This window comes from Lissotriton helveticus, chromosome 9 (assembly GCF_964261635.1).
Source record: "Lissotriton helveticus chromosome 9, aLisHel1.1, whole genome shotgun sequence".
Lineage (NCBI taxonomy): Eukaryota > Metazoa > Chordata > Amphibia > Caudata > Salamandridae > Lissotriton > Lissotriton helveticus.
Window position 1 is genome coordinate 1,249,663,087 of NC_136070.1, and position 12,285 is coordinate 1,249,675,371.

The 12,285-nt window shown below is 37.8% G+C and overlaps 1 protein-coding gene across 1 annotated transcript in view; it reads right to left on the reverse strand.

Moving 5' to 3' along the window:
• Nucleotides 1-338: 338 nt before the first annotated feature.
• The window catches only part of CELSR3 (cadherin EGF LAG seven-pass G-type receptor 3), a 786,585-nt gene continuing 774,638 nt past the window's right edge, over nt 339-12,285 (reverse strand). Inside the window, exons 34-35 of the mRNA XM_078661784.1 lie at nt 8,520-9,666; nt 339-7,173 (exon numbers count right to left, since the gene is read on the reverse strand). Coding sequence (XP_078517910.1) covers nt 7,146-7,173; nt 8,520-9,666 — 1,175 coding nt within the window. The 3' untranslated portion in view covers nt 339-7,145. The remainder of the gene's footprint in view (nt 7,174-8,519; nt 9,667-12,285) is intronic.

Here is a 12,285-nt window from a genome sequence, read left to right on the forward strand (position 1 = left end):
ACAATTATCGCTGCCCTCCATTTTTAAATGCTTCACTATAAAATGGTAAGTAAAGATTTGTGAACCTAGGTAGAAACAGCCTTTGAGGAGTTTTGGTACCAATTCTGTGGCATATTCTTAAACTTAGTCTATAACCGAACCTATCTTAACCATCCTTTATAACAATTCATATCATTTACTTATTGTATAGCTCATTGATCAATTTAATTTGAGGTCTGCATGCTATTTAAATCTGGTTTATTAAGTCAGTCTAATCAATCAAAACAGAATCAGTATTACATATACTTTTCAGAAAGTTAAATTAAAAAAACATGACAAATGAGAAAAAAAAACTGGAAGTTTTTCTAGAATTTTATTGTCAAATCTGGTGCGTTCATTGTACAATTTTACATGGAGAGGAAAATAACTCCTTTTACCAAATTAAAATGAAGAACATGAATGTTGTCTACATACTTTATCCCACAGTACTACAATCATCCCTCCGCAGAATGACAAACTAACTAAATCCTCAAGGCAAGGCAGAGGCCCGAGCCCTCTGCTTCCCACTTCTAGGTACATTCTGAACTTCGAGTCAGTGCTGTCAGTGTCAAGTGAACATTCATCGAAAATGTCAGTCCCCAGTAAAGTCATGCAAACAAACTAGCAGGGGCAGATGTACTAAATATCAATAATTTCCCCATCTTAGTTATCATATCAGCTGTACGAAACCGGAAACAATGGGGAAAGCAAAACATACTGGTGCATTTGTTATGGGTATGACTCACTCTTAGGTTTACATCATTTGGTCCATCATATTTCTTCTTCTATCCTTTTTGGCACATTTGTAAAAAAAAAAAAATATTTATTCAGTGGTCCAACGTTTGGCAGTTATGTGTATCAAATGAATATGGCTAGCACTGAATTGTAACGAGCAGGGCTTTAGAATTTGCAACAAAACACAAATTGTAATGGTGTGCAACATGGCCTGTGTTTTCGGACAAACTTTGTTATTGCTCAATTTTAGATTTGGGCAGGATTCAGCAAAAGTTGAAACGTGCTTACATTACTTTTGGAGCATAAGAGTGAGCATCCTACCTGACTGAGCTTATTGTTAAGGTTGGAAAATTGCTGTATTTTAATATGCACATTTAACAGGCCATACAGTTGAGGTTGGATAATACTTTTTGAAGTGACAAAATATTTATGTTTCCGACTAGTAGATAAAAAAAAACCCTCATATTGAATGGCTGTGTAATCTGTTAAAAAAGCCTTGATGTGAAAACAGAAAAAAAATACATTATCAACCTGTGACAGTATGGGCTACAGGTAGGATTAGGAGATTCTGAATTATGAAACAGAAACCACATTTACACTGATAGGGATAGGAAATTGAAAAGAAACTATTTGAAGCAAAAGATGAGTTTGTCCTAAAAAGTCAAGCGCTTACACTGTATGAATTCAACGCATCAGCGATAGAATGAATAATGTTATTTTTAAAAATGAAAGCAATGTATATAATACATTACATATATAACATATAATATAATAAATGTAAGACAATATAAACATAGTAAATGCATTTATGCATTCCACTCATTTCAGCAAAGACATTAATCACAAATTTGTTGGTGAGTTTGTTTTTTAAGTTGTACGTGGAATCGTGTTTATTGTACAGAAGAATACTTTAACACACAACCAAAATGGTAATACTGTTTTGGCCTCAAGTTTTTCAGATATCCCGCTCACTGCAATGTGATATTTTAAAAATAGTAGTAGTAGCAGTCTCAAAAGGCTTCATCCCATAAAAAATTATAAGGTTTCGTTTTGTTATTATCTGCATTGTCCATTTATACTGCCTTTTGGGGTTAAACATGAACACTTTTTAATTTAAGCCACACACTTTATGGCTGAGGCATCTCTCAAACTATATTAATGTTGTGTTTATACATTAGCCGTATTGCGCATTTTAAACAGCATTCACTCTTGTACAAAATGTCAATGGAAGGAATAACTCAGTAGGCATAATTTCAGTAATATCAATTTCAAATTAAAATATTAAATATGCATTAAAACCTAGATATAACATTACTACTTATTTTAAAGACAAGTTTAATGCTGGTTAGATTTTTCCAGATATTTGACCATACTCTTTTTGATAGCAACAAAACACGATTTTCTTGTGGACTTGAAAACTGTTTAATTGATTAAGTGTTACGCCATTTGATTGATTTTGAGGACAGTTATTTCTTTCTGTTAAACCATGTCTTATCTAAAGAGAGAGCGAGCCATTAACAACACTGTATAATGGACAAGTGTCTACAAAAAATCCATGTGTTGTTTCGAAAACATAATAGGGCATTAAAAAAATTCTAGAAACATCTAGAAAGATGTTTGTAAACTGTTTGATTCAGACACTTTTTAAGTTGACAACACATGTTTCCAGATAAGCCCTGCTGCCTTATGAAAATGAATGCTTTTAAATTAACTTTTGTAGCTGTAAAACCAGCTCCAATCAATAATACCCTTAGCATCCACATGCCATCTGCCAACACATCATCTGTACTATTGGTTCATCAAAATCGAAAGTAAAAAAGACTAAGCCCTCAATTCATTAATGCAGCATTTTGTCAGTTAAATAATAAAATAATTATAAATAAAATAAACTTTGAAAACAAATAATGTATAAAAAGTATATATAAAAAATAAATAAAAAATATTTTGATACATTGCAGTGGCATCTATCAAATCACATAACAAATCTGTGTGCAAATCAATCACATCATGAAAATAAATAAACAATTACATCAATATGAAAAACAGTAGATAGTAGTCAATTTATATATACAAAATGGAAAAAGTATGTTAACAATTGCATTTTCTTAAAGTATTGTGGAGCTTAAAACATAACTCTTGGAAAATCAAACATAAATGTCAGCTTTTTTAAATTGGCACCAATAATATTTTTCATGGTTTGCACTTTACAAGTAAACAGTGTTATCTTTACAGTCAAATATTTTGCTCTGCTGAAAGAAAAACGTCAATGTTGTAAACACGTTGCCCATTGTAGACTCCAAGTTTGACACTTCTCACCCAGTGTCATTCTGGATCCGCTGTACATTAAAATGTACCTGGTATTCAAAACATCTTTCTAGATAATCAAGGCCAAAAGGTTGAGGCATCATCTTAAGTAAGTATATTATCCCACCATCTTTTTTACCTCTGTCATTTAACAAACAAGTGGAAAAAATACATTCATTTCTAATGTGCCTTACATTGGAATTGGCAAAATGTGTAATTAACATTAAAATGCCTCATATTAAAACCTCTCTTAAATGTAGACGTTAATGTAGCAATTTACATTTCACTCACAGATGTTACTGATGCAGTCACATACATATTTGAAGCATTAATTAATTCACAATTGTGAGAGTTTTGTACACAAACAGTGAAGGTGTCTCTAGGAAAACTTTTTCTAGAAAGAATTGGAAAATAAATCCATTTGCAGGGCTTGATACATATGACAAGTGGCCAGTGGAGGAACCTTTATGAACCCATCCAGCATAAAGGATGTGATTTTACAAAAGCCTTGGACGCGGTGTTTGTCCAGCTTGTCCATAAAAAAACTATTAGAAAGTACTATATAATGATAGGTAAACGATGATTTAGATTCAATATAATTTTCATACAACCATTTATGGGGAGCATCTATTTTTACCAATGTGATCTAAATATATTTGCTGCTTTTGGGTAGTATCATGACTGTCACGCAACATGTTTACTGAAGATTAATACCTAGGGCTTTAGTGAGCATACTGCAACATTTTATAGAAACAGGTTATACATAGAGCAATCTGATAGCTGGATAGATTCTGCTAGTGTGTGCATGCACTGGGTCTGAAGGTATACTTTGACATATGGCCTATTTGTACCATATAAAATTCACATCTATCCAGAACTTTTCAAGGATTGTTTGGTGCTCATTGTTTTCCACTTTACTAATACATACTGTTTGTTCAACCATCAGTATCTTATACCATCAATTATACAATTGACACATCCAGAAGAATATCTATAAATTATGGTAAATTTACTATAGTCATTACTATACTATTACACATTGTGGAGTCTTTGCTTTAGGAGACACTGTCTATTATTTTTTGGTATCACTGTCCAGTAATAAATTATATGTCAGTGGTGAACAATAAGGAAGGGTTGACGTTCAAATGTACAGAAAATATAAATCAAGACAGAATCAATCCCATTTAAGCTCTGTGAAGAATGTAACTTATTTTTCAATTAATTGTGATTGTCAGCTGTACTGCACAGAATAAAGTACAGCATAAAGGACGTTTTTCGGGGTAAAGAGACATAATACAAAACAACAAATGTCAATTTTATTACATCCTCATTTGGTATATCATAGATGTAAAATGTTAGTGGCCTAAAGGTTGACTACATTTTTCCTACTCAATCTCACCTGTTTAAAAATCTTATTATCAAATTCTCTTTTTGTGGGTGCACGATATATGAATCTTTCATGGGTACCGGGCATGAATGAGCTGTTGTTTTTTTTGCAGTGGAATGTGCCAATAGTTTTATGTAGTATATACTAGAGAGGTGTTGATACTCGCATCTTCGTTGGTGGCATATTGGTAAAAAGTGGGCACTTCATCACTTCTGAGTTCAAATGAGGTCTCACAATATTTTAAAAGGCAATATTTTGTAAGAAGGGAGGTGTTTTAATTTGGAAACTGCCATCACTATGCCTGAATCAGTCAATGGACTCTTTCACGGAAATCGGCATCAACATTAAGGATGTTCAGGTGACCCTTTGGGAGAAGTAACAAGTAGGTTGTTTTTGCATTGCCAAGCGCACTCAAGATAGTTAAAACGCACTGCTGATGAATACTGTAAAAGGGATTAAGGCTAAACAACAGCATTTAAACTAACAGTTTAGTTTGAGAGGTATGTTTGTTGAAAAATGCATTTGATCAGAAGAAGTACTTGGCACATGGTGTATTCCATTTTAGTTTTCTTGTAGTGTTTTTTCTGCATTTCTGGGGACACATATGAATTCCCCTAACCTTATGTTAAGGTCTGAAACAGAATTGGTACAAGGAATGCCCTAGGCAAAATTACATTTTGCTGCTCCTTAGCAACAGAACCAGATGTAAAGCATTTTAGCAGCAATACAGCACTCCCTTTGAGATGGAAAGCCTAAGGCACACTGCCTCGTATTGCCTCACATTAATGCTGGACATATTGAGAAACATATAAACAATTAATGCGTGCACTTACTTTAAGGCATGATGCAATATGCTATGATGAATCTGACCCACTTAAATGTGTTATTTCCTCTCACCGTATATATGCAATTCCGGAGTTGCAGTAACTGTATATCTTGTGAGGCGATGTTACTATTTTTAAATGAAGGATTTTATTACTTTTTTTTGCATTCAAACACTTCTATTCCCTTTTTCAAAAACAATCTGTCTCTGTCATATCAATAGGAACCTGAATCTATAGTTATCTGATACCAAATTTCAACTTTTTAATTTCGAATTTTTTATATTTGCTAGCACAAGTGGCTGGGTGCAGCACCCTGTCATAGAAATATGGCTCGTACCCCTTTATTCATGCCAACTGAACAGGTTTTAAGTGCATGTTTGGGTTTATGTGACTGGCTGAGCATAAAATATTTAATGGCACCACCTCCACCCGTGGAACTGTTACCTTCTAATGGCAACATTCCTCAGGTGAAGAAGCCAACAGAGAGAAGAGGTAGAGGCTGAATGCCATGTGTGAAGGTACACTGTCCAACAAATGAACATGGGTTAATAATATTCATCATTACTAAGTGCAAATGAGTACATTACATATGTGCTTGTTATTGGATTTTTAATTAGAAGGGATGCCCACTAAAGCCCTTGTGATTAGAGAAAGTTGAACAACACAGTCATCACGGAATGTAGTTTTATGAAGCCATAACCAGATGCATAAGGGAAGTTAGGGACTCACAAGTCAATGCCTTTGCATGCCGTACAGTTCAGGGATGTCTGTGACCTGTAAATGCTACACACAATTACAACATAAATGTGGCCCCTGAACTTTAGGCTGCACAAGGCATGACTACATGCGATTCTGAACAGCATTGCTTGTAACATGAATATAGCTAGTTGCAGGGCAAGTGGTCCAGAAACCTCTGTGGTATGTTTATTAAATAAAGCACCAGTGTTCAGTCTATAAACAGCAGGGGTTGATAAGCCTATGTCTGATACCTGGTATGATAATAGGAGTACTGCAATGGATGGCTCCTTGAAAAAACTGTAACTATGATAAAGCCCTTGCTGGATGATCCAGAACAAGGCCATAGTACCTGTGCCCAATATTAATACCTTTAGAAAAATCATGACTGTATCTTAAGAAGACTCCCAACACTCGTCTCACAGGCACAATGTCTTGCCACGAATGTACCATTCCAAAACACACAATGAGACAAAACACAGGAAGAGAAAGCAGAATGTAACTCAGCACACGGCACACTGCGTCGTTGAAAGTGAACATTAACGCGACCTGTATGCTCATTGATCATTGAAAAAGCATAGAAAACTTTCCCATTTGCACCTCTCCCTTGTCGGCCCGTCTCCTGTTACTTCCGATCCCATGACCTTGCTTTTCCACTTAACAGTATCGGCGTCACCATGATATTGACACAAACTTGGTAAAAATAATGATAGAAATCTTTTATCTCTGATTACAAAGATACAAAATGTATAAAAAAGTTTGCTCGGATTGTGTTCCCTCCCAGCTCTGTTGTTCGTTTCACTAAGGAAGCTTCAGTTGTGGATATGTACTCTGTCGGCGAGACCAGCCTCAGCGGTTTGTTGCAGCAGTCTTCAGATCGCACCTCTGGGCATTTATTTCCAGGTCAGAGGTCGGAACTGTGGGGTTTGTTGCTAGCGGAAGTTGCCAAGACCTACTTCCTTCCATGGTCAGCTCAACAAGCGTTGCAATGAATGTAGGCAATGCCTAGTTTGTTTTGTGAGCCTGAATCCTTTGGATTTTAATTCAAGTCTTCGAGCCTGAGGACTCAAGACCACTGTTGGCAACTGTCCCAGCAGAAGATGGCAAACACTTGCTTTCCTTGCACAAATGTTTATGGTGCCTCAAGATTGCCCCTCACTTCTCACAACTCTGTATTAGAAAAAAGGAAATTAGTGCATTGTCTTTGTATTCTCTAACAAAATTCACTATAAGGAAAGTGGTACAATAGACTTATCCACTTGGGCATACACAGGAAATTATCTGTGACATTGTAAACAGTAATACAAACAGCCTGGCTACACTTCCCTCGATCACCCACTTAGAAGACAAGTATACAGCACACAACTTGAATATAAAATGCATACACACCCCACTTTTCTGTAGGAGACATCTCCACTAACCCAGTAAGGCTAGTAAACTGTGATTGATAGGAATTTTATGTCTACTGCAAACAACCATATGGCACAAATGGCCGGGTTAGGGAAGGTAAAACTTCCTTAACCCCTTCGACGCATGGCGTAGCCTCCCCGCACGCTCATGACGAGCCCAGCTCGTCACGTAAAGTGCGATTTTAAAAAACTCAGCGTACGGGCGGAATTCCGCCCGCACGCATGCGGTTAAGCTCACAAAAATAATGTTGTATGTATGAGCAAACGACCTAAGGGACAACCAAAGGTAAGCAATTTCGGTGCAGGAAAAGAGAGCTTAGTCATGGACATAGAACCATTATGTTATCTAGAATTAAGCTCCAGTAGCCTATTTCAGGTTACTGGAGGAGGGAGCGATAGATGTCAAAGGTAGAGGATAATTGTGGAATAACCAGATTGGAGGAACAACAGAAGGAGAAGCGGATGTATGGGTATGAAAGACAATTGCGTTGGAAATGTTGCAAAGCGATAAGGCACTTTGTTAAAAAACATAACATCTGGTTTGATATTTCAAAGTAGTTACAGTTAAGACAACATTCCCTCATCATTGCAGTATCATCAAGACACTTTTTTTGTAGTTATAAAAATGTGGGATATCTTAGAAGTACACACTGTCTTGCTTATACTGGTTGAGCCCTGTTTTAATGTTCATAGACCAACCAGAGTTACTACATTACCCATAGTTTATCTATGCTCAACAATAGATGGACAAGGCAGAACTCTGTGTTGAGAAGTAGCTGGAGAGATACCTTGAGTTATCAAGACAATCTGCCAAACAATGTGGACATACTACAGGCCTACCAAGTTTTTCAATAAACAGACATGGCCTTTCCGTTGGATAATGATAAAACATGTAACAATAACTATCTCATCACAGTAAATTAATTGATGCGGTTAAGGAGAATTAAACCTGCTTTCAAATGCATGTTATAATATGTAAACTAGCCATGATTGCAATGGAATTAGGGCATTCTAGCATTCATTGTGCAAACCGGCAAATAAATCTGCGTAAGTATTCAATACTTACTCAGAGTCTGGAGACAATTTGCAGATGCAATCAATACTTACTCTGAGTCTGGAGACAATTCGGAGATGCTGTGTGACGTGGCAGAATGGGGTGTTGAGGGACACAGCGCAGAGGGAGTGGAGTTCTGCACTGCAGAGGGGGTGGTCGTAGTCTGTGGGGCAGAAGGAGTAGTGGACGACTGCACAGAGGACAGCACTGAGGAATTAAATGAGGCAAGGATAGATGAAAGGATATCTAGTTGCTCAGTTGACGGATGTCGACTGGAAATAGCTTCTAGGTTTTCTCTAGAAGGGTGTCTTTTAGAAAGAGTTTCAAAATTGTCTCTAGAGGGAAGTCGTCTGGGGAGAAGTTCTAGATTTTCTCTAGATGGCTGCCGCTGCAACAGTTGGTCCAGATTTTCTCTTGATGGAAGAGTACTAGGCACTGTATCCAGATGTTCTCTGGAATTTGATCTTCTAGACAAAATATCCAGCTGCTCTCTTGAATTTTGCCTAACAGATGCTAGTTGATCTCTTGAAGGCTGTCTTCTTGAAAGCAGGTCTGTTGGTTCTCTAGAAGTCTGTTGATTTGGTGAAGTGTCCATTCGGTCTCTAGATATTTGCTGGTTTGGCAAATTATTTGACCATTCTCTGGGCACCTCTCTGGCTTGACCACAGTCTATGTGTTCTTTTGATCCATATCGGCTCTGCAGAGAATCAAAATGGTCTCTGGAACCCTGCCTCCTTGATAGTGAATTCATTTTATCATTTACAATACTAGACATTTCAAGCTTTTCTCTAGAGCCATGCCTGCTAGGTATACTTTCTAAATGTTCTCTAGAGCCATGCCTGCTTGGAATGCTGTTAAGCTGCTCCCTTGACCCATGTCTACTTGGTATGGAGTCCAGATGCTCTCTGGAGCCGTGCCTGCTCGGTACTGTTTCAAGTAGTTCTCTGGAGTTATTCCGACTGATCTGTTCCTTGGACATCTGTCTTCTCATCAGCATGTCCAGTTGCTCACGGGATGAGTAGCGGCTGTTTGGTTGAGACAGGCTCCCAGCCCCTGAATACATCCTGCCGTATGAGGCTGCAGGAACTGCTCTGTGACCAAGCGTGGAAGTCTTGTACCACGATAACTCATTGGTCATCCGGCCCATAGATGACAAGCCTTGCAGAGTGGGTGGATACTGGAGACGGTTTTTCAAAATCCCTGCATTAGAAAACAAAGGTTATTTCTATACAAATATTAACATTGAGGTTTATAAGAGACAAAAAGTGACATGACCCTGGATCACATAACCCATGTGTGTTGAGATTAATGGTGTCCAAGAGGCGATGAGAGGGTGAGAAAGAACACGTCTATAAGGTTTTATAGATAAAAGTTTCAAACAAACATATTATGCATATAGCCACACAGTCATTGTAATTCTGAATATAAAATGGAAAAGCTAAACAGATTTTGCAGTGAACTCCCTAAAATATTAATTCCAAATACATGAGTGCTTCTATAATATTTTTGCAGTTCACAAATCTACAACACGTTTATGAAGGTGGTAGCGATATTTGCAAAAAATATATTTACATAAAATACATTTACATGCAACTAATAGCCTTAAAATCTGACATGGATCCACTTCCACCTAAATTAGACAGCCCAGACTTAACATAAACCCAAATCAATTATGCCCAAGAGGAGCAGATACTGCAGGAAGGTGCAACCACCTGTGCAGCTTAAAGCATGCCCCGGACCGATCTATCCTACCATCCTCCTGGTTGCAAGGTGGGAAGCAAATTGAAGCTATATAACTCCAGTTTCATACCATGGACTCATACTTCTGAACTACTCCCTGCCATTGATGAGAAAATAGTTGCTACTTTCTCCTGCAGTCATTCATAACATTGTACAAAGCAAGCCGGTTTTAAGACACACCCAAGGTTTCTGCCCATGACGGTAGCAGATTTCAGTTCCCGCACTTTTCACCCTGGGACATTCACAGGTTCGTGTTTTCGCATAATATCATTAAAGAAAATTCTGCCAGTCCCCTAGTTCTTCACTCTCCACTTACTTGTACTTTTTGTCAGAGCTTTTTCCGCTAACTCTTTACTGTTTTCATGGAAGCATTGCAAGGTATCCTGGGATTGTGGAAAGGTGAAAGATGAAACTAGGATATAAAGCGTCTTTGGGGTTAGAACGCCAGATTGGAGTGAATGGCACCGGACTCTGTTCCATGATGAAAGGATGTTACTTTTGATCATGGAACTTCTTGCCTTAATACATGTTGTGAAAACCAATGCTCTGGTTTGGGGACCGATCTTTGAGTGTTTGCACTATATTTTTACTCTCCCTTCTTACCAAAAATAGGTTGGAAGAGGGGTGATTGATTCTACACTATATTTCTAACTAGAATCTTCTTACGGTTAACTGACTGATTTGGTAGGATACTCACGCATTATTCGATGGCAGAAAGATTCCAACTTGATAATTTACTACGTTGTATTTCAAACTTATAGCTGAACTTCGTCTTGATAGCCCTGAAGAAGTAATCAGGAAGAAACACGCGTTGGATGTATTGATAATGCCTACTATATCTATGGAACATTGTCCAGTTTTGCTGTGACTCCTTAGCTGTGTACTCTTGTAGAATTTCAAGACAGACAACTTGTGTCTTTCTTGTCTTGTGCACAACTATAGCAGTCAATAATCACAATCGTATATTTTTAATCTTGGCTCATTTTATGTATGTCAAGTCCTGATGTTATCTACTTGTGGTGGGGTATTATACGTGTCATTTTGCATTTAAAGTAAAACAATGTATGTACTTTTTTAAAATGCATGTACATCGTTCCTTATTCGTATTTGTTGTGTGCTCCAGACAATTTGTGATTTGCACAATGAAATGTGTTCGGCCTCTGCGGTCCTCCTTGTTGTGATGTGTTTTTTATTTTTATTTTATTTGTATCTTTCTTTATTAACCGAGGGGCCTGCCTCTGTGTCTAATCACAGAGTGCAGACCAAATGAGAACATTGTCCTGTGGTGGAATGCAGCAAAACACTGTGTATAGTCTTCAAAAAGCAACATTGCCCTTTTCATTGCTGCAAAATACTCATGAAGCTAAAGAGGTTTAGAGATATTTTACACACCAAATAATGTCTTTTGTAGCCTAGAGCCATTTTCAACAACAGGACAAACCATTTCAGAGTAAGGCATTGCCAGATGTATTGTCAAGGTATGTTTATGAAAGGTGAACAAGAAATTTGCCTGGAAGAGACACAGCGGCATTAACATATCTCTCCAAATCTTTAAAAAACGCAATCTGGAAGACACCCATATGTTGTGCTGCACTACTGCTCTGATCCTAGGGCAAGAGTGAAGTTGCAGGCTACACAGAAGACACCTTTGCTGAATCCATGTGGTCCCAGCTTGCCAGGTAATCACTGCGTTGCATTTGACAGGCAGCGCCTCATGATGGTCCAACACATCTGTCATTTGTTTGCACCATGGCCACCTCTGGCATTTCAGTCAGCATGTGTGAGTGTGTGAGGCATCTTTACCCATTTCCACTTGCTCTCTATGTCTTGTAAGGGAGGAAGAAGAGTACTAGGGCATTCCACAGGAGCTTTGAATTCTGAGGCTAGTACTTGTTGGTAGAATCCGGCACCGAGAAGCAAATGTCTGATATGGTGTGGTTCTTTCCACAGAGAAAGGCCGTATCAGTTCAGAAACTTTCAACGCTTTGACCTTTAGTAGATAGCACATCTATATTCTCCTTTTTCGATCCATGTGTAAGGGGAGCCGTTCTCTCTCCAATGGGAGAGCGGGAGTCAGAA